The sequence below is a fragment of the Grampus griseus genome (genome assembly GCF_964374135.1).
Source record: "Grampus griseus genome assembly, chromosome: 3".
In the NCBI taxonomy this organism is placed as follows: domain Eukaryota; kingdom Metazoa; phylum Chordata; class Mammalia; order Artiodactyla; family Delphinidae; genus Grampus; species Grampus griseus.
The window spans coordinates 124,846,731-124,868,684 of NC_139019.1; the positions used below are offsets into that span (position 1 = coordinate 124,846,731).

General features: G+C 44.9%; 1 protein-coding gene across 1 annotated transcript in view; it reads left to right on the forward strand.

The window, feature by feature from the left end:
• Positions 1-21,699, forward strand: part of ABLIM3 (actin binding LIM protein family member 3) — a 144,684-nt gene extending 122,985 nt beyond the window's left edge. Inside the window, exons 15-21 of the mRNA XM_082650673.1 lie at positions 9,433-9,580; positions 10,818-10,847; positions 11,405-11,463; positions 13,445-13,505; positions 14,208-14,215; positions 14,754-14,834; positions 19,585-21,699. Of these exons, the coding sequence (XP_082506799.1) occupies positions 9,433-9,580; positions 10,818-10,847; positions 11,405-11,463; positions 13,445-13,505; positions 14,208-14,215; positions 14,754-14,834; positions 19,585-19,698 (501 nt within the window). The 3' untranslated portion in view covers positions 19,699-21,699. The remainder of the gene's footprint in view (positions 1-9,432; positions 9,581-10,817; positions 10,848-11,404; positions 11,464-13,444; positions 13,506-14,207; positions 14,216-14,753; positions 14,835-19,584) is intronic.
• The last annotated feature ends 255 nt before the right edge of the window (positions 21,700-21,954 follow it).

Genomic DNA, 21,954 nt, shown 5'->3' on the forward strand with positions numbered 1-21,954 from the left:
AGACCCGCAAATAGGCGCCAATTGCTGCTCCTGCCATACCAGGAGTGTGCACAGGCTGCCACACATCCACACACCATTTGAAAGGAATAATGGCCAGCACACACTAAGGAAAGAGGCAGAAAGCATCCAAACTAAAAGCATCTCAATTCCGGACAAGATGGTGGAGTAGAAGGACTTGAGCTCACCTCCTCTCACAAAAACACCAAAATCACAACTAACTTCTGAACAACCACTGACAAAAAAGATTGGAACCTACCAAAAAAGGTATTTTACACCCAAAGAGAAAGAAGAGGCCACAATGAGATGGTAGGAGGGGCGTTTTTGCGATATAATCAAATCCCATGCCACAAACAATCCCATGCCACATCACCGGGTGGGTGATCTACAGACTGGAAAATAATTGTATTGCAGAGGTTCTCCCACAGGAGTGAGAGTTCTGAGCCCAACGTCAGGGTCCCCACCCTGAGGGTCTGGCATTGGGAGGAGGAGCCCCCAGAGCATTTGGCTTTGAAGGCCAGCAGTTCTTGAGTGCAGGAGCTCCACGGACAAGGGGAAGCAGATTCCACTCTTGGAGGGACCCAGCACAAAGCAGTGACTCCACAGGAGCCTGGACTACTTGTGGATCTTGGAGGGTCTCCAGGGAAGGTGGAGGTCAGCTGTGGCTCACTGTGGGGGCAGGGACACTGGCGGCAAAGGCCCCAGGGAATACTGATTGGCATGAGTTCTCAGGGAGGGCACAATTTTGGCACCGAGACCTGGCCCCACCCAACAGCCTGTAGGCTCCAGTCCTGGAACACCTCAGGCTAAACAACAACAAGCAGGGCGGGGGACACAGCCCCACCAATCAACAGACAGGCTGCCTAAAGCTGTACTGAGCTCACAGCCACCTCTAAACATACGCCTTGACATGGCCCTGCCCACCAGAGAGACAAGACCCAGATCCACCCACCAGTGGGCAAGCACCAGTTCCTCCCACCAGGAAGCCTGCACAAGCCCCTGGACCAACCTCACCCGCCAGGGGGCAGACACCAGAAGCAAGAGGAAATACAATCCTGCAGCATGTGGAAAGGAGACCACAAACACAGAAATTTAGAAAAAATGATATGGCAGAGAAATATGTTCCAGACGAAGGAACAAGATAAAAACCCAGAAGAACGACAAAGTGAAGTGGAGATAGGCAGTCTGCCTGGAAAAGAATTCAGAGTAATGATAGTAAAGATGATCCAATATCTCGGAAAAAGAATGGAGGCACAGACTGAGAATACAAGAAATGTTTAAAAAAGAGCTAGAAGATCTAAAGAACAAAGAAACAGAGATGAACAATACAATAACTGAAATGAAAAACATACAAGAAGGAATCAGAAGCAGAATAAACAAGGCAGAAGAATGAATAAGTGGAAGAGAGAGTGGTGGAAGTCATTGCTGTGGAACAGAATAAAGAAAAAAGAATGAAAAGAAATGAGGATAGTCTCAGACACCTCTGGGACAACATTAAATGCACAAACATTCACATTATAGGGGTCCCAGAGGGGAAGAGAGAGAGAAAGTGCCTGAGAAAATATTGGAAGAGATCATCACTGAAAACTTCCCTAACATGGGGAAGGAAACACTCAATGAAGTCCAGGAAATGCAGAGAGTCCCATACAGGATAAACTCAAGGAGGAACACGCCGAGACACATATTAATCAAACTGACAAAAGTTAAAGACAAAGAGAAAATAGAAAAAACAACAAGGGAAAAGCAACAAATAACATACAAGGGAATCCCCATAAGGTTAACAGCTGATTTTTCAGCAGAAACTCTGCAGGCCAGAAGGGAGTGGCATGATATATTTAAAGTGATGAAAGGGGAAAACCTATAACCAAGATTACTCTACCCAGCAAGGCTCCCATTCAGATTCGATGGAGAAATCAAAAGCTTTACAGAGAAGCAAAAGCTAAGAGAATTCAGCACCATGAAACCAGCTTTACAACAAATGCTAAAGGAACTTCTCTAGGCAGAAAAGAAGAGGCCAAAACTAGAAACAAGCAACTTATGAATGGGAAAACTCATCAATAAAGGCAAACATACACTAAAGGTAGGAAATCAGCCACACACAAATATGATATCAAAACCAGCAATCTTGAGGAGAGTACAACTGCAGGATATTGGAAATTCATTTCAAATTAAGAGACCAGCCACTTAAAAAATCTTGTATATGTATATAGACTGCTACATCAAAACCTCATGGGAGCTGCAAACCAAAAATCTACAATAGATATACAAATAAAAAATGAAAAGGAATCCAAACACAACACTAAAGAGAGTCATCAAATCACAAAAGAGAACAAAAGAGGAAGGGAAGAAAAAAGACCTACAAAAACAAACCCAAAAGCAGCCACATAGCACAGATAGATCAGCTCAGTGCTTTGTGACCACCTAGAGGGGTGGGAAAGGGAGGGTGGGAGGGAAACGCAAGAGGGAGGAGATATGGGGATATATGTATATGTATAGCTGATTCACTTTGGTATAAAGCAGAAACTAACACACGGTTGTAAAAAAATTATACTCCAATAAAGATGTTTAAAAAAAATACACAAAACAATTAACAAAATGGCAGTAAGAGCATACATATCGATAGTTACCTTAAATGTAAATGGATTAAATGCTCCAGCCAAAAGACATAGGCTGGCTGAACTGATACAAAAACAAGACCCACATATATACATCTACAAGAGACCCACTTCAGACCTCAGGACACATATAGACTGAAAGTGAGGGGATGGAAAAAGGTATTCCATGCAAATAGAAATCAAAAGAGAGCTGAAGTCGTGATACTCAGACAACACAGACTTTAAAATAAAGACTGCTGTAAGAGACAAAGAAGTATGCCACATAATGATCAATGAATCAATCCAAGAGGAAGATATAATAACTGAAAATATATATGCACCCAACATAGGAGCACTTCAATATATAAGGCAAACGCTAACAGGCATAAAAGGAGAAATTGACAGTAACAAAATAATAGTGAGGAATTTTAACACTCCACTTACATCAATGGACAGCTCATCCAGACAGAAAATCAGTAAGGAAACACAGCCTTAAATGACACACTAGACCAGATGGACTTAACTGATATTTATAGAACATTCCATCCAAAAGCAGCAGAGTATACATTCTTCTCAAGTGCTCATGGAACATTCTCCAGGATAGATCATATCCTGGGCCAGAAATCAAGCCTCAGTAAATTTAAGAAAACTGAAATCATATCAAGCATCTTTTCTGACTACAACACTATGAGACTAGAAATCAGTTACAGGAAAAAATCCTGTAAAAAACACAAACACGTGGAGTAATGAACATGAAAACAAAAATAAACAAGTGGAACCTAATTAAACTTAAAAGCTTTTGCACAGCAAAGGAAACCATGAACAAAATGAAAAGACAACCCACACAATGGAAGAAAATATTTGCAAATCAAGTGGCTGACAAGGGATTAATCTCCAAAATATACAAACAGCTCATGCAGTTCTATATCAAAAAAACAAACAATGCAATCAAAATATGGGCAGAAGATCTAAATATACATTTCTCCAAAGAAGACATACAGATGGCCAAAAAGCACATGAAAAGATGCTCAACATCACTAATTATCAGAGAAATGCAAATCAAAACCACCATGAGGCATCACCTCACACCAGTCAGAATGGCCATCATCAAAAAGTCTACAAACAGGGCTTCGCTGGTGGCGCAGTGGTTGAGAATCCGCCTGCCAATGCAGGGGATACGGGTTCGTGCCCTGGTCCGGGAAGATCCCACATGCCGCGGAGCAGCTGGGCCCATGAGCCATGGCCGCTGAGCCTGTGCATCCGGAGCCTATGCTCCGCAACGGGAGAGGCCACAGCAGTGAGAGGCCTGCGTACCACAAAAAAAAAAAAAGTCTACAAACAATAAATGCTGGAGAGGATGTGGAGAAAAGGGAACCCTCGTACACTGTTGGTGGGAATGTAAATTGGTACAACTGTTACGGAGAACAGTATGGAGGTTCCTTAAAAAACTAAAAATAGAACTACCATATGATCCAGCAGTCCCACACCTGGGTATATATACAGAGAAAACCATAATTCGAAAAGATACATGCATCCCAATCTTCATTGCAGCACTATTTACAATACCCAAGACATGGAAGCAACCTAAATGTCCATCTACAGAGGAATGGATAAAGAAGATGTGGTACATATCTACAACGGAATATTAGCCATAAAAAAATGTAATAATGCCATTTGCAGCAACATGGATGGACCCAGAGATTATCATACTAAGTGAAGTAAGTCAGACAGAGAAATACAAATATCATATGATATCACTTATATGTGGAACCCAAAAAAATGATACAAATGAACTTATTTACCAAAGAGAAACAGACTCACAGCCATTCAAAATAAACTTAGGTTACCAAAGGGGAAACGTGGTGGCGGGGGGGAGGGATAAATGAGGAGTTTGGGATTAACATATACACAGTATTATATATAAAACAGATAATCAACAACTACCTACTGTATAGCACAGGGAATCTACTCAATATTCTATAATAACCTCTCGGGAAAAGAATCTGAAAAAGAACAGATATATGTATAGGTATAACCGAATCATTTAGCTGTATACTTGAAACTAACACAACATTGTAAATCACCTATACTCCAATATAAAATAAAAATTAAAAATAAATAGGAAAAACTCTAAAGTTTTAAGTTACCAAAAATCTGGACAAACTGTTTTAAATCAATATACCCAAAGCATAATTATTCCTAAAGAGTTCACCTGAAAACTCTTATTTTCCTTTATAATTTATGAAAATATCATCATACCAAGTTAATTTTTTTGCTGACAAACTGCAACAGAAATAACATGAACTTATTAACCTTCAGTGAACCTTGGTACACTGAAGGTGTACCAAGTAAAATATGTCTGTATTGACTGATTAAACCAGCAAGCTGAAGCTAGCTTTAATACCAGATATTAATTTAATATTGAATATTTCCTAGATACATGAACCTGAAATTCATTCTGGCCAGTTTCTTTTATGTTTAGAAGTATTTAATTTGTAAGCACTTACTTTTAAGTCAATTAAATGGAACTCTTTTATAAATTTAATTTTAACAGTATTTTCCGGAGGTAGAGACATCTCATATGTATAATATGTACACAGACATATAAACAGACCTAACTAGAGATCTCATAGCTTCACCTTAAAAACTTAGTTATGAATCAGGTATTACAGTATAAACTTACTAGTTTATAAATAACAGTTGGAATAAGTTAAATTTGCTTGCTCAGATGACTAAGGCTTTGCTATTTGCGGAAAAGACTTTTAAGATTTGTATTTATCCTTGATAAACCCTTAAGGAGGCTATGAATTAGATTTGGGGTGAGGGAGCCTTTCCAGCAGTTTGAGTTTAAAAGGACTTTTTTGCTTTTTTTTTTCCTCCTTGGTTTCAGGTTTTACCTGATTGAGCTAATTAGGCTCAGTCTCAGATCAATGTGGGCTGTATTTACATTTCTTATTTGCAGAGATTTGCAAAACAAAGACAGTTGCTTTTAATTCTCAGAAAAACTGGTCTGCTGCCTAAATGATATTAAAAGATTGATTTGCCCAACTGTACTTTGTTTAATTTGCTTTTTTATATCAGTGAGAAGATTTCTGACTTAGCCAAAATTCAAGAGTTCTATGTTCTAGAATTTTAGGGTTTAATTTATCATGCTTTCAAAAGCTTGCATAAGGCATTCAACAAAGGTCCTTTTTCTGAGTGCACAGGTGAGACCCAGAGCAAAATCTCTATTATTATTTTTATTAGCCCCTGAATATTGCTCCCAGTTTTTACATTATATTATACAGGCTCAGGTAACCCTACTGGTTTCCTTTTGTATGTTTAATAATATTTCCTGAGGGGCAGATTCATACTCCCTGTCTTATGAAGCATTCCCCAGTGAAACATGTATATCACACAATATAATTAAACAAAAGAGAAATAACCATCTTATATAAAGCCCATTTAGGTATACCAATTTTTATAAACTTGCATCTCAATTCTATCAACTTTTATACCTTTACCTTTATCTTCCATTAGGACCCAATCATCAAGCCTTGGTCTTTCAAGGAGTTCTAGAAGCTTTCCTTTCTTTTTATTCTCTGACTCTTTTATCTATTTTTAATAAAAGGCTCTGGGGTCCCCAGTGAGGGGTTGAGCCAAGGGACTCAGGCCCTTTTGTCAATCTTTTACTTGATTAATCGGCCTAACTGTTGCCCCAAGTAATTTTTGGCCAGGTATCTCAGTGTAATTTACTTCCAGCCACTTAAATATATATGTATATTTTAAAATATTTATTTTGCCTGCGCTGGGTTTTAGTTGTGGCATGTGGGCTTCTTAGTTGCAGCACACAGACTCTTAGTTGTGGCATGCATGTGGGATCTAGTTCCCCAACCAGGGATCGAACCTGGGCCCCCTGCATTGGGAACACGGAGTCTTACCCACTGGACCACCAGGGAAGTCCCTAAATATATATATTTTTTAAGTGGGGTAAATAGAGTGGACTTGTTTGGGGCCCTTTAATGTTGGGGACCTATAGAGGGCCCCTTTGTTCCATCCAGCCTTACGTGATGTTCTATCAAACCTTTGTTTTAATCCCATTAACATCCATTTTATTTATCCCATTTTTAAAGTATCATCTAAAGATTTCTTTATCGTTTTGGGATAAGTCCCTTTAAAATTTCCACCTTTTTGGGAAGAAGTCTCTAAACTTTCTCTTCAGTTTACTTCCCTGTTAATCAACCTAATTAACATGAATTATCCTAATGTTTTTATTAGCATCTGTAAGACTCACTGAGGGGAAGCAGAGACCACAAATAAGGCTTCCCAAACCAGTTTTTTGTTGTTGTTGTTTTCAATTAAGGAAGTTCTTAGGTTAACCGAATATATGTTTTCCACCTTCTAAGTTTTTTTCTTATAAGTACCAGTAACACAGCTCTTTTAAAATTTGCCAACTTAGAAGTTTCTCCAATATAAAGGATTCATCATGTGGCCATTAATAAGATGTATCTTATTGATGCAAACCAGTAAGACACCAGAGAAGTCCCCACAACAGAGTATGAAGATGTAGCCTTCACAAAACCTAGAAAGTTTACTCCCCAAAATAGCCTAAGAAAGTAAAGGGCTTCCTTGCACAGGCCAATGCAAGGAAGGTTAAGAGGGCAAAAGCCCCTGAGAGTTGGCACAGTCAGACAAAAGACTGCTCAGAATCCCAGTCTATTCGGTTGGCTGCCGAATTGTATACCATATGTGTACCTTCCAGGTGGCAAAGACCAAGTACTCAAAACACAGAAACAGACATATACACATACATACACACAAAATGCCTAAGAAAATCAGGTAGAACATTTACATCTCAAAGACACAGGGAGAGAAATGCAAGTTCCCCCTAGAAGGGCTTTTGTTTCTTTAAGGTCAGAATTCTGAAAAGATGTTTTATCAAGCAGGCTTTCTCTAACTTAACTGCGTATGCAATAGAAGAGCCTCATCTTAGTCATTTTCAGGGCGAGATTTCCTTTAATTCCCAATTAAGTAAGTACTTGTAAGTATACGTGTTGTACATATATGTCTGGCTGGGGTATTAGTTAGAAGCTGGCAATCTGTCGTTCCTTTTTCTTTTTGTTTTGAAAGCTTTGTTCCCCATTCCAGAGCCAGTTTGTGGAGATAAAATCGCTAGTGATGATCGTGTGGTGAGCCAATGTGCTGTTGTGAGCTTAACTCCTCTAGATTTTACCCTAGATTCATTTTAGCCCTTTTATGAGTCTTGGTTTCTCCCTTCAGTAGCCTACAACCACCATGGGTACTCGGATTATGGAGTGGCCGGCTCTTACGCATGTCCCTGGCAGGCAAGTGTTTAATTGAAAATGTGGGTTTCCCTTTAGGGACAGCTGCACAGTATGAGGACTTGCCTCTACCGCTCCCACAAGTTTGTGTTCAGGGACACTGAACAGCCTGAGGAAGCTGTTGCCAGCCAGGAGGTGATGTTCCTTCTGAGCTGAAAGCTCTCATGAGATACCTTCACTTTTATTTTGACAAATTCTATTAAAGTAGCCAATTCAAGGAAAAACGACAGGCCAGTCTTCCACCTAATTACCCAGTCCAACCTTACTCAGTGTCTTTCAACTGAGCATAACCCAGGTACCTCTTCTTGAAACTAAGTTTCAAGGATAACCTACTACTCTTCCAGTGAGGAGTTTAACATCACTGAATAAAACTTACGATCATCAGCCAATAACAGGAGATCTGAGAATCAGGAGAGACTCACCCAAATTCATCCAGACTCTCTGAGGTGGCAGATGGGCCCAAGAATCCTCTGCTGGTACCTAGGCTCTGGATCCTTGGAGAGTTCAGGCAAAGGAGAAAAGTCTGCTCTGGGTCCCTTTGTAGCTGTCAAAACTGTTGACTGCATAACCTAAAAGTTGAGAATTATGTTTTATTCAGCAGACATACTAAGGACCTAAGCCCGGGAGACAGCCTCTCAGATAGCTCTGAGGGACAGTTCTGAAGAGGTAAGGGAGGAACCAGGATATAAAGGAATTTTTGCAAAAACAAAACAAAACAAAGCAGATAGTCAAACGTCCGTCAAAAGATTCTAATTAAAGAAAAAAACAGACATCTCACGTTAATGAATTTAGCCCTTTTCTGTGTACGGGAAGATGCACTGAAATCATTCCTGTGATATGCACCTTAACTACCTAGGCCCAGTATCCTGCTTTACTCCATTCTGAATCCTCTCAGGGTATACTGTTGGTGGTGGCTGCAGAGGCTGATGGCTGGATGGCTGCAACATCCTTTGTTTACTGACCCATGTTAGGTGACGTTCTCTGTTTACAGACCCATCAGTTCCACTCCTAGGTATATACCCAGAAGAACTGAAAACTGGTACTCAAACGAATACATGTACACGCAGGTTCCTAGCAGTACTACTCACAAGAGCCGAAAGACGGAAGCAGCCCAAATGTCCATCAACTCACAAACGAATAAACAAAATGTGGCATATCCATATGACAGACTATTATTCAGCTATAAAAGGGAATGAAGCGCTAATACATGCTACAATGTGTATGAACCTTGACAACATTATGCTTAGTGAAAGAAGCCACACACACAAAGCCCACATATTGTATATGGGCTCTGGTACGTACCACCAGAGCCCCACCCTGACCACAGGACTACTTGTGGAAGAGAAATGAAGTCCCACAAAGGAAAATATGGGTGCTGCAAGGAAAGAGGGACATTGAAAAGGCAAAAAGTGCCAGAGGTTCACTATAGAGAATCTGGTCCCTCAGCCTTTCCTAAGCCTGTTCCATCTCAGTGTTCTTTGCTTCCTTCTAACTTCATCTTGTTTCTCCCCCACCCCCAGCTCCAGAGTGGAATTGGCCGACTAATTCTGAAGGAAGAGATGAAGGCCCGGTCCAGTTCCTACGCGGATCCCTGGACCCCACCCCGGAGCTCCACCAGCAGCCGAGAGGCCCTGCACACAGCTGGCTATGATATGTCCCTAAATGGCTGTAAGCACTGCCCTGTAACCTGCCGGGGTGGGGGCACTCTCTTCCCCATCAGTTCTTCCATTAGTGAATCTAACCTTCTATGGCCTCACCAGGGTCTAGAATACAGACTAAATAAGACCATGCTCCGTCCTGAGCAGTCACTTCTGCTTCTTCGGGTCATCTGAAGCCATGACTTCCAATCAGTTTCCATGTAAAGAAAAAACTCTTCTAATAGTCTGAAGATAAAACAGGATGCCTCTTGAGGTAGCAAGCCTCCCATCACTGGAGGTATACAAGCAGAGGCTTGGTTCAAGCACTTTGCCCTGAGAGTCTTTCACTGTAAGCTCCTCCCTGTTCCTGGACTCACACATCCTCTTCCTGCCTCCTCTCTTACTTACCCCTGTGGGATTCAGTCCTGCCAGGAAATCCTATCTCAGGTCAATACTTGATGGATAATAAAAGGTACCATTTATTGCAATCCTGTGTGCTGGGCATTTATAGATACATTATCACCCTTGGTCCTCACAAAGACCCACAATGTAGAGGGATTATTATCACCCACTTTATAGATGAGACCTGAGGTTAACCCTCTTGCCCAAGGTCAGAAAGCCAGTAAGTGACTGAGCCAGGATCAGGCCCAGCATAGAGTGACTTCAAGGCCATAAGCTTTTCCCTCTTTGCTGTACTGCACCTTGATTCTAGGTGAGCTCAAACATGACAGTGGTGGTGGTGGTGATGATGATAAAGCCAGTTTTATTGAGGGTTTTTATCTGTCAGGCACTGTGCTAAGCACCTTACTATATTGTGTCCTATATTCTTCACAATAACCCTATAAAGGAGACACTATCCCTCCCATTTTACAGATAAGAAAACAAAGCATGATTTACTTATCTGAAATTGGGTATCTATTAATGGCCAAGCCAGGATGAACTGATGGGCTGTTTCCCTGTTTCACCACTGAGAGGCACTGTTTTCAACCCCTGGCTCTGTACACTGCACCAGTACTGCTCAAAATTCAGCTCCATTCAATGGCATTTGTGCAACAAATATCACAGAGCACCTGCACTGTGCCAGGTGCTGGGCTACAAGCTGGGTGGGGGAGGGAGGATCGGGTGCAGGTGCAACAGTTAGAAACTGACCAGTGGGAAAGGAGGTACTGAAGGAGGGCTCTCCTCCCCACCGGCCAGGGTGGCCCAGGTATGGGAGCAATTTCTGTCTGTCTCCATGAACGCTGATCTCTGGCTTCCCTCTCTTGCAGCCCCTCGGTCCCACTACCTGGCTGACAGCGGTATGTTCTGCCTGCCCTTCCTTCAGCCCATCATGTTCTGTGAGGGCCAGAGCTGAGTCAGCGGCAGGTCCCCCTTAGTTGTGATGACCATACAACGTGGATGTCCCAGCACAGTCCCCATCTGAAATAGTCCACCCCATGTGTTTGTCAGATAGTGGGTCTTAATCTTTGGTCCTGGAACCAGTGTTGCCATGCCCAACAGCTCCCAGAGAGAAAGAAAGAGCACATACCTCTTCCACCCACGTGGGAGCCTGCCTGTCTGAGTTCCAGCTCGACCCCAATTCCAGGACACATGGGTCCATCATAGGAGGATAGATGTGTGCAGGTTAACACCAGAAGACTCTGTGAGTGGGTACTTGGGGTGGGCCTAGAATTCTGCCAGGGTGAGGCACCCCTAAGACTGTTAGTTGTAAGCCTGGAGAGCAGTGGAAGGAGCTGGTGGTCCCTGTCTGTCACCCTTCCCACAAGTAACATTGGCCATTTGTAGCCAGATGACCTCAGGGAGAGGAAACCCTGGCTTGGGGCCCCTGGTAATTGTCTTGGCTCCTTCTTTTCAGACCCCCTCATCTCCAAATCTGCCTCCCTGCCTGCCTACAGAAGAAACGGGCTGCACAGGGTAAGAGAGGCTGTTCCAGGGACATTATCCCCAAGAGGTTCACAATTCCTGTGTTAGCTCAGGAGTGATGACTTACGGGTGAAACTTGGACAGAGGCCTTGGGGCTAGAGGTGCATTAACAAAAGAGCCCCCTGTGAGAGGGGCTGGGAGCACCTAGTATCTCTGGCACAATTACTCCATGCTGAGCACTTTACAAGCACTCACTCATTATAACCCTGCAAGGTAGTTACTATTTTTAATAACTCTATTTTGTGGATGAAGATGGAGGCACAGAGGGGCTCAGTGACCTGCTTGAGCTCTCATTCCTAGTAAGTGCTGAGCCAGGATTCGAGCCTGGGCCAGCTGCCCCCGACAGCCCACACCTGACTGCTGGGTTCCACTCACCCGTTGTGGCTTGGAGCCTTCTGAGCTCTTAGATGTCCTGCGGCGTAAAACCTTCATGGAAGCTGTGAGGTCGTTTAAGGACTAAAAAGGGGATGAAAAATATGTCTTGTTGGCAAAAGGAGAGGCTCTGTGAATAGACAAGTGATGGGGGAAAGGGGAAGGACACTAAGATAGACATTTATTTACTGAGCACCTACTAAGTGTCAGGCACTGTTCTGAGTGCTGGAAGTCCTGCAGTGAATAAATTCGCTGCTCCTGTGGAGCTCACATTCTAGCTGGGGAGACAGACAACCAATAAGTGCATGTGTGACTTGAAGTCAGCAGTCATAAGTGCTCAGATGGAAGACAAAGCAAGGAGGCAAAGAGAGAGAAGGTCAGAGAGTGAATTTAAACAAAGGCCTGAGTGCAGGGAGGGACCTCACCTCTCCAAGACCAGCAAGAGCCACCCTAATAGAGGGAAGCACAGTGTCAGAGTCCCTGGGTGGGGAGGATGTGTGGCTGGGATGGAGTGAGCGTGGAGATGAAGCCAGACGGAGATGTCATTAGGGCCCTGTGTGCTGGTAAGGACTCAGAAGGGTTCCGGTAGGTGTGCTGCACCATCCAACTCAGATTTTTTTTTTTTTTTTTTTTTTTTGCGGTACACGGGCCTCTTACTGTCGTGGCCTCTCCCGTTGCGGAGCACAGGCTCTGGACGCGCAGGCTCAGCGGCCATGGCTCACGGGCCCAGCCGCTCCGCGGCATGTGGGATCTTCCCAGACCGGGGCACGAACCCGTGTCCCCTGCATCATGTGGTTGAGGCGGACTCTCAACCACTGCGCCACCAGGGAAGCCCCCAACTCAGATTTTTAATGGGATCCCTCCTGTGTAGAGAAGAGACTGCAGAGGGACAGAAGTGGTAGACTTGTTAAGAGACAATTCTAGGGTTAAGCACACAAAAGGGATCAGAGGTCCATAGTAGAGCCACGGCTGGTGTTGGGGCCCCACCCCCTCCAAGCAGGGAAGAGACAGACCCTGTCCTCAGCACGCCCAAAGCCTAGACATTTGTTCATGAACAGACAGATGTTTATTGAAAGCCTTTTATGTATGTCAGGCACTGCTCTGAGTGCTTAGAATACCTCAGTGACCGAACAAAACAAAGACCCCTGGGCTTGGAGCTTATATTCTTATAGGGAGAAATTGAAAGCAAGCAGTAAATAGTACACAAGTCACCTTATACACAATGTAGAAGGTAGTAAGTGCTATGGAAAAAGAGGGGGAAATTGAGCAGGATGAGGGAGGTTGGGAGTTGGGGAAGGGGCGATTTGCAATTTTAGATAGAGTTGTCAGGGCAGATCTCAGAAAAAATGATACTTGAGTAATAAAAGAAAGCATGAGCTGTAATTCACTAATAAATGAATATTTACTGAGTGCCTACTATGTGCCAGGCCTAGGCACTAGGCATATGGCAGTGAAGTAAATCACTCCACCTTGAGACCGAGGCTTCTGAGAGGGCCCCGTGTCTCACCAGCCCCAGTGCATTTTCTGGAGATGGGTGAGTACTTCAGGGAGGCAGAGGTGAGTGTGCCTCAGGCCAGCCCTGGTTCTGTCTCCCCTGCAGACACCCAGCGCAGACCTATTCCATTACGACAGCATGAACGCTGTCAACTGGGGCATGCGAGGTGAGTGCCGGCCTCTCCTGGGACTTCACAGGGACCTCATTATAATGCACTGCTCATAATAGCCCGTTTGACAGACGATTCTCGTCCCACGCTGGGCTCTGTGCAAACCCCGAGTTCCCTTTCACTTCCCATTCCCTCCCTTTTCCCCTGCTCTTCTCTCATCCTCTCAAGTCCCTGGCCTTGGGTGATCTCCAGGCCATCTGTCCCATCTGGATTCCCAGAGCCATCACAGAGTGCTTGCTGTTCTCCCAGTACTGCTGAGCTAGAGTTGCCTGCCAGCCCCGGGTGGAGGGAAATACTCAGAGCCAAATGCACATTCTTCCAAGAAAAAATTCCATGAGCCTCATGCTCTCTTCCAGTGATGCTCTCCCACCAGCCTCTTCCAGCTCCTACAAGCAGGCTCAGGCAGGAAGGCAGGCCCACATCAAACCCTGGAGGGTTCCCCCCAGAAGATGAAGGATCTCACCCATGTGCTTCATGGTCCCAGACTCTTCTTATTTCTATTCTAAATATCTGAAATGTCATTTTCCCCCTAAAAACCTATCTCTGGATCAGCCCAACCCCTTTCTCCATTGTGTTCAAATCATCCTTGATTTGGGATGAATTCAATAAGGACAGTGTCTCTATGACAGAGGCCAGTGTAGTGATGCAGAGCAAAGACTGATGGTTTCTACTTTGTGTGTGTCTCTTTTCTCTCTACAGAGTACAAGGTAAAGATACACAGACCCTGGGGGTCTCCGGGACCCTGCATGTTGCTACACTGGGGACCAGCAGGAAGATGACAGCACTGTCTATGCAGGGAAGGGAACATCGATAAATAACCCCAAGGGTCCTCTCAAGACTAGCATTTCAAGTGCCTCCTTGGCCCAGTTTCCCTGAATCCTGCCCTACATCTCTTGCCTCCTGAAACCAGACAGTTCCCCCGGGCCTCGGAGACTCTCTAGAGGCTTGCCAATCACAGATATGAGACATTTACACTCAGGAGCCCTTGTGCTCACATTAAGGCCAAATGCAACCAAGCTCATCCCTGGCAGTATTCAAGGACTCCAGGGCCTTGCCTTTTGGGAGAAGGTGCCTTGAGGCTGCCAGGAAGCCCGAAAAAGGACATACTCAGCCCTTCCTCCAGACTTTAATCTCTGGCTCTTTCTGGACAGAGGAGGGAGCCCCAGCCAGACACAAAATATGTCTGAAGGTACAAGCCCACCACCCTCACCCAACCTACAAATATCCCCCCTCCTCTCTTCTTAGATCTACCCTTATGAACTGCTCCTGGTGACCACAAGAGGGAGAAACCGACTGCCCAAGGATGTGGATCGGACGCGTTTAGAGGTATGTGTAGAAAACTGAGCAGGCACCTTTGGGTTTGAAGTGATTCCAGAAATTGCCTGGTCTAACCCAGCTTGGGAAGAGCAGGCAGAATGAATGGCGTAAAGGTCACACAGCTGGTTAAAAAAGCAGAGATTCCAACCTGGTTTCCTTAGCCCAAGACTGTTCCCTGCTGTTCTATGCAGCCTCCTCAATTCAGTTAGCATCTGTGGTGCACAGCTACAGCATGTCTCCAAATGGGGCTGATGCTTCTGCAGACATAAGAGAAGGGCTAGATTTGGTTCCTGCCCTCCAAGAGCCTGCAGTCTGTCCGATAAGAAGAAACACAGCACTGGTGTTATGCAGGATTGTATAGAAAACCAGTGCCTGTGACAGGGAAGGATGGGGGACAGCTCTGTGCAGAGGGTAAACATATAAGCAAGTCTCAAGCAAGACTCCCTAGGTTCCAACCCTGATGCTGCCATGCCCAACTGGACAGCTTGGCCACATGACAACCTCTCCAAACCGTAGTTTTCTCCTCTGTAAAATGGGGTGACTGTCATGCTTCCCTCAGGTTGCCAAATGACATACATGAGACAATACACATAGAGCCCTTCACACAGAATCTGGCAGTGTACTGAGTAGAAAATTCTTCATAAGTGTTTCATTGCTGTTACTCAGAGAAGACCACTAAAGCTGGGTGGGGTGATACAGGCTTCCAGGAAGAGGAAGGATTTGGATGGACTTTTGGAGATGGGCAGGTTTAGATGGATGGAGAGGCAGGAGAGCAACATGAGCAGTGGGAACAGCATAAATAAGGCACAGACATGGCCTGACCGTGGCACTGGGCTCTCAAGCCATCCAGTCCACTTGGCATGGAGTCCCGGTCCCTGGTTACATTAGTTCCAGGAGCACACGCTGCCCTTTTCACCCCAGTGCCTCTCCCTGGAACACCCTTTCCATCTTGCCAGCCTCCTCATTCATCAGGGCCCCATTCTAGTGATGCCTGTGCCCCAAAGCCTCCCCTAAGCCTTCTTCAGGATGTGTCGCTAACCTCTTCCTCCAGCCTCCCCAGCCCTGCGTCCAGAGCACAGATCCAATACCTTTCTTTCTCCTTTGCATCAGACCATCAAGCCATCCATTTCCTCTGCCTGGACTAGGGGAGGTGTCAGGAGATGTCTGTGGAATTGAATGCAGGCTTGTAAGAGAGGAGGCTCAGCACTTCTTGGGACCACCCCTGACCTGACGGCTGATGAATTTGCCCAGAGTAGAGGGTTGGAGCTGCAGGAGGGAGATGTGAGTGGGTCAGGAAGCTCTGTGAGTCCTTTCAGCTCTAGCATGCTGGGGTAGCAGGGAAGGAAGCAGATGATTCTCCCCACATTTATAACAAGGGCTTCGTTTCACAGTCTAGCAGTGAGTGTCTGCCGGTGCTGAAGGGGACAGCTCCGACGGCAGCTCACTGGAGCCAGCACTTAGGGGTGGAAATGTTCACGAACCTGGTTCGTAATGGAGGACCAACTGCTCTCCTACATCCTCCAGGACACCCAGAAGCTCAGACCAGGAAAACGCAACCTTCTCTAAGCATCAGAATCACTTAGGGAGCTTTTTTTAAAATACCAATACAGGGCCCCATCTGAGTCCAATTAAATCACAATCTGGGGAAGGAGCTCAGGCATCGGTATTTTTCAGAGGCTCCCAGGGATGTCTAACATATAGCCTGAGCTGAGACCACTGGGCTAGAGACACTGTCCTAGCTGTCTGCAGCAGTTCAGGAAGGGCACGGGAGAAGGAAACCCCTGACTCTCTCCTCAAGGAGCTCGGAGTATAGATACTTGTTCACTCAATAAATATTTATTGTAACCTATTATATACACCAGGTACTGTTCTAGGTGCCTACAACATATCAGTGAACAAAACAAGGACCCCTGCCCTCTTGGGGCTGACGTTCTCATGTGAGGAGACAGACAGTAAATGACACAATAAATAAAGGATATAGTATGTTGGGAAGTAACCGGGCTGAGGGAAAGGGTAAGAGGAGAACAGAGTGAGGGGGGTTGGGAGTTGGAGGGGTGAGTTGCAGTTTTCAGTAGGGTGGTCAGAGTAGATCTCATTGAAAACATGACATCTGAGCAAAGACTTCAAGTAGGTGAGGGAGTTAGCCATGCTTATATAGGAAGGAAGAGCATTCTGGGCCAAGGGAACAGCCGCTGACAAGGCCATGATGCAGGAGTGAGTCTGGTGTGTTGGAGGACGGCAGGAGGTGAGTGTGGCTGGGGCCACGTGAGCCCAGAAGAGAGGATGAGGAGATGAAATCAAAGGAAACAGAGACCAGGCCATGCTATGTGACAGACACATGAAGAGATCACTGCACTAATGAGAGTGCCGGTGATTGAGTGCCAGCCACTGTGCCAAGCATGTGACCCGCATCATCTCAGTCACCCTCACAATATCCGTGAGGTAGGTACTGGGATGCTGCCACTCTCAGAAGAGGACATTGAGGCTCAGTGAGGTTACCATGTCCAAGGTCACACGCTCCTATCTGCCTGGCTGTAAAGCCTATGCACTTAACCTTTATGCTTTAAAATCTGCGGTGAATGTCAAATGGACAGGGCTGCCATTGTGTGCTCTGAGAACTCAGAGGAGAAAGGAGGCTCCACGTGGCCCTTAACAGGAGGAGAGAAGAAAAGCCTCAGACTCCCTCAGTGTGTCCTACAGTGTTTACTTGAGTAGTTTAGTCTGCCATTCCTTTAAATTGAGTCTTATTTAAAAAAAAAAAAAAAATTTTTAAACACAGTGGAGAAAGCCAGCTAGAGAATCAGTAGTAACCATCACTCTCTAATAACAACAACAACAAAAAGAACAAATGAGACAGTTCCCCTCAGTCTTTACTATGGAAGGAGCAGAGAATGCTCTCATATCCACACAGTTTTCAGCACTCGAGTGCAAGTAAAACAGATTTGGGCGAGTCAATAGCATGAACAAAAGAAGAGGGGCACTGTCTAGACTGGTGGAGTCTAACAACCAAATGTGATGTGTGGATGCTGTCTGAATCCTTATTCAAACAAACCAACTATAAAAAAAACACTTTGAGACAATTAGGGGAATTTTATTGTAGACAGGTATTAGGTAATTCTGTGGAATTACTGTCATTTTTTCCTTGCCCATGCTGTTGTGATTATGTAAGAAAATAGCCAGTATGTTTTGAGATGCAAACCGCTGTATGTAGGAGTGAACAGACAGTGTCTGCTTTAAGACACTTCAGCAAAGGAAACAGGTGAAGCAAATGTGGTAAAACTCTTTGAATCTGGATGATGGGCATGGGTGTGCACTTTCTCTCTTTTGTGTATTTTTGAAATTTTTCATAAAAGAAAGACATATTTATGAAATTCTTAATGGGATTGACCAAGAGGGGCAGTGAGAGTACACTGCATTTGGAATCAGAAGCCCTGGACTTTGGTCTCAGCTCTGCTATTTACCTAGTCTCCTCTCCTCCCTCCCTCTTGGGCAAGTCATTTTAATTCTCTGACTTTTGCTTTTCTCATCTTTCAGTTGGGTAGAAATAATTCCTGGTTTTCAGAAGAAAATCAGGTCAGAAGAATTAAAGGAGAAAAATGAGGGTGAATGTACATTTATGAACTACTGAGCATAATACAAACGCAATACAAGGAATTGGTGGTAGTGTTAAATATTAAGTACTAAAAAATCAACTCAAGAGTCATCGGCAGCCAATGATATCTAAAAAAAGTATCAAAGTTACTTTTACCTAAAGTTCTGGAAATGTGGCGAAAACATTAATTCACAGGGACAATAGGCCAGAGAATTGTCTAATTGTTACGTGGCTGTATACATGATTCTCATTCAATCTCCCTCAATACTCAATTAGCTAATATAATTGCTACCGACAGCAAGTGAATGCAGGAAGTTTACAGGCAGGATATATGCCATCTATTTCTATCTTTAAACGTAATTGTAAATTTTATTTTGAAAAATAAAATTTCAGACCTCCAGAAAAGCTGCAAGAACTGTAAAATGAGTATCCATCTACCCTTCACCTAAATGTACCAATTTTTCACATTTTGCCACATTTTAAGTGCCATATATTTCTAACTCTAAAAGCTTAGGATAATGTATCAACTTTCAAGGCTGATGGGAAGGGGCAGGAGAGAGGGCAGGCAGAAAGGGGTTAAAAAACCTGCCAAGGCATGCAGAACAATGTTTCATTATATGGCATACTTGTTTTCAAATAAGAAAGAGATGAAAGGACATTTCAGGGAGTGGGGGTTGGAAAAATCTGGACAGTAACTTTTTTTCATTGACTGGCCTAAGGAACAACCTTCCAGATCATTTGTAAAATAATTAGTCAGAGGAAATACGCCCTAAAATCTTGGGCATGCCTCCTTTTTCTTCCAAAGCAAAGAGCCATAACATTAATCCATACACACTCCTGGACACAACGCATGGAGCAGGGACTGCAGAAAGGGGAGGTCAACTGGGATGCATCAAGAGGCACTTCGGTGAAGCAGAAGTCCCACCTGAGTACTGGGCGGGGGAGGCCTTTCCAGCCAGACCAGCTACAGAGGTCCCTCCCAGGAAACAACCACTCACACACTGATCCATTCAACAGATATTCATCATACACCTTCCATGGGTCAGACACTGCCAGGCACAGTGTACCCAGAGGAAACGTACAGGAACCACTCCTGCCTCCACCTGCCCCCAGCCTGCACCTCACATCCTCAAGCTGTTCCCTCTGTCTCCTCCCACCTCCTTGCAGCGCCACCTGTCCCAGGAAGAGTTCTACCAAGTCTTCGGCATGACCATCTCCGAGTTTGACCGGCTGGCCCTCTGGAAGAGGAATGAACTGAAGAAGCAAGCCCGGCTGTTCTAGGCAGAAGCTCTATAAATATATATGCATTTATATAAAGATATATGTAAAGTCTCTATACTGAAGCTCGGTATAATCCTCTCGTGTAATGGGACACACTGCCTGCCATGAGACTTGCTTTTCTGTATTGTCAGGCAAGCCCACATCTTCAAGATATTTTTATGCTCCTTCCTTTCTCTTTTCTAAGTGCAATGGGATTTGGGAAGGGGTTCGTGGGGACTCCCATCCTTTTACTGGGAAGCCTTTTTATACTGAAACATCTCTCCTGACTTGAGTCCCCTAAGGTCCAACTCTCTTTGCTAAAGGAGGTGCCTGAAGGAGTCTCTCTTCTCTCTGCTTCTCGGCTCTTTTCCCCAGTCTCCAGGGAGGATGCTGCAGTTTTCATACCTTATTGGCCCCAGAGGGGCCCTCTCATGGGAGGATCCACAGCATTCTCCCCAAGTCACTGAGTACCTTTGAGAGCTCTGAAGAATTTTCTCATCACCCCGACTAGGACCTCAATGCTGTCTGGGGGTGATGCAGCTAGAAATGTGGGTTTCATGTCTACTCGTTACAGAAGTAAACAAGTGGATAGGGCCCTGGCCTCTCCTCTCCTCTTCAATGCTCCTCCTATCCTTGATCCTCACCTCTCTCTAGTCCAAATCTATGCCTCATGGTAGGAAAAGAAAAAGCACTTCCCTTCCTTGCACTATTACTTCCAATGGCCCCCTGCCTGGCCCCTATGTGGAGAACCAGAGGGAGGGAGCGGGAGCTGGAAGCAGGAGACAGAGCAGGACACCCGTTAGCACTGGAGCTGCAGGACCTCTTGGGACCCTCCCTCATTGCTCCCAGAACCTCCTGACCCTTCCCCCTTTGGAGGAGAGGCCCATTATTGAAGCTTGTATTTTTCAGCCTTACTACAATCTATGTGCCTGACAACTCACCACAGGGCTAATGTTCCCACCACAGCTCCAACCGAACAACTAGACAGACAACCTCTAACACTCCCCGCCCAAAGGTAATATAGGCCATGTCCTATAGAAAGTTTCCCGGCCTATGTCTTCTGGTCCCTGGGCTGGCAGAGCAACCCAACCAGACCCCCACCAGTCCTCGGCTTGCATTGCAAAGTTGGCCATGGTTCATGGGGGAAACTTTTGAAGAATGACTACTTATGAGATTCCAAAATGGAGCATTGGCCAACACCACTCATGGTCATACTGATTTCCCCAGTGGCTGCCTTTCCTGCCTCCTTGGCTTCTGGAACAGGGGTGAAAGCTTAACCTTCTCCCCACCCCAAACCTGCAACCACGAGTTGGTGATATCTGGTGGGGTCTGTTCCTTCCTGGAGATGGCTGGAGTCAGACCACTGAGGTCGTGGAGGAAGAATGAAGAAGTAGAGATGGCAGTTATCACTCTCAAGAGGTTATGTGTGGTGGCAAATGTAGAACTGACTTCAACTCAACAAGCCCTCACTGAGCACCTGCTGTATACTGAGCACCTGCTGTATACTGAGCACTGGATGGGGGAGGGAGACGGAAATACTGGGATGAGCAACATGGGGCCCGACTTCAGGGGCATGCCTACCAACAATGGGTACCGTAAGGCAGGTACCCAAACATGATGGATGTGAGGCAGAAAGTGATAGGAGACAGCACGAGAAAATGTGACATTACTAAGAAGGCATATGCAGCTGGTGCAGACCAAGGAAAGCTTTCTGGAAGAGACTGCATTTGAGCGGAGTTCAGGAAGGATCTTTGTAAACTGGGAGGAGACTAACTTGAAAGGGTGATAGGATTAGGGGCCATAAGGGAGGTCTAATATGCTCTCATTTAAAATGTCAGCCCTCTCTGCATCTTTTCTTTTTGGCCAATATCTTTCAACTGTCCTGACCCCTTTGGAAATGTCCCCAGCCAGACACATTCATTGAAACTGCCTCATTATCACTGGTTGAGAACTTGGCGAGATTGAAGGGCTTTTGTTATTGTTGGATATTTTTTTCCCATAAATGCACATAATTTCAACCCAGACTCGTGTCCTTCTGTTGTTTCTAGTGTGAGTGAAGATGAGTGACGTGGGGAGAGACTGAACCATGCACATTTTTCAAAATAAAAGTGTCAGAGAGCAGCCCTCCCTTGGCCTCAGTTTCTCCTTCTGTAATAAAGTTTGACCAGGTAAGCATTACCCAAATTGTTTCCTGCAGAACACAGGGTCCTGCAGGATGGAAGAGGATGTTCCAATAACAAATAAGGTTTGATGATCAGAAAATAATAATAAAACCCA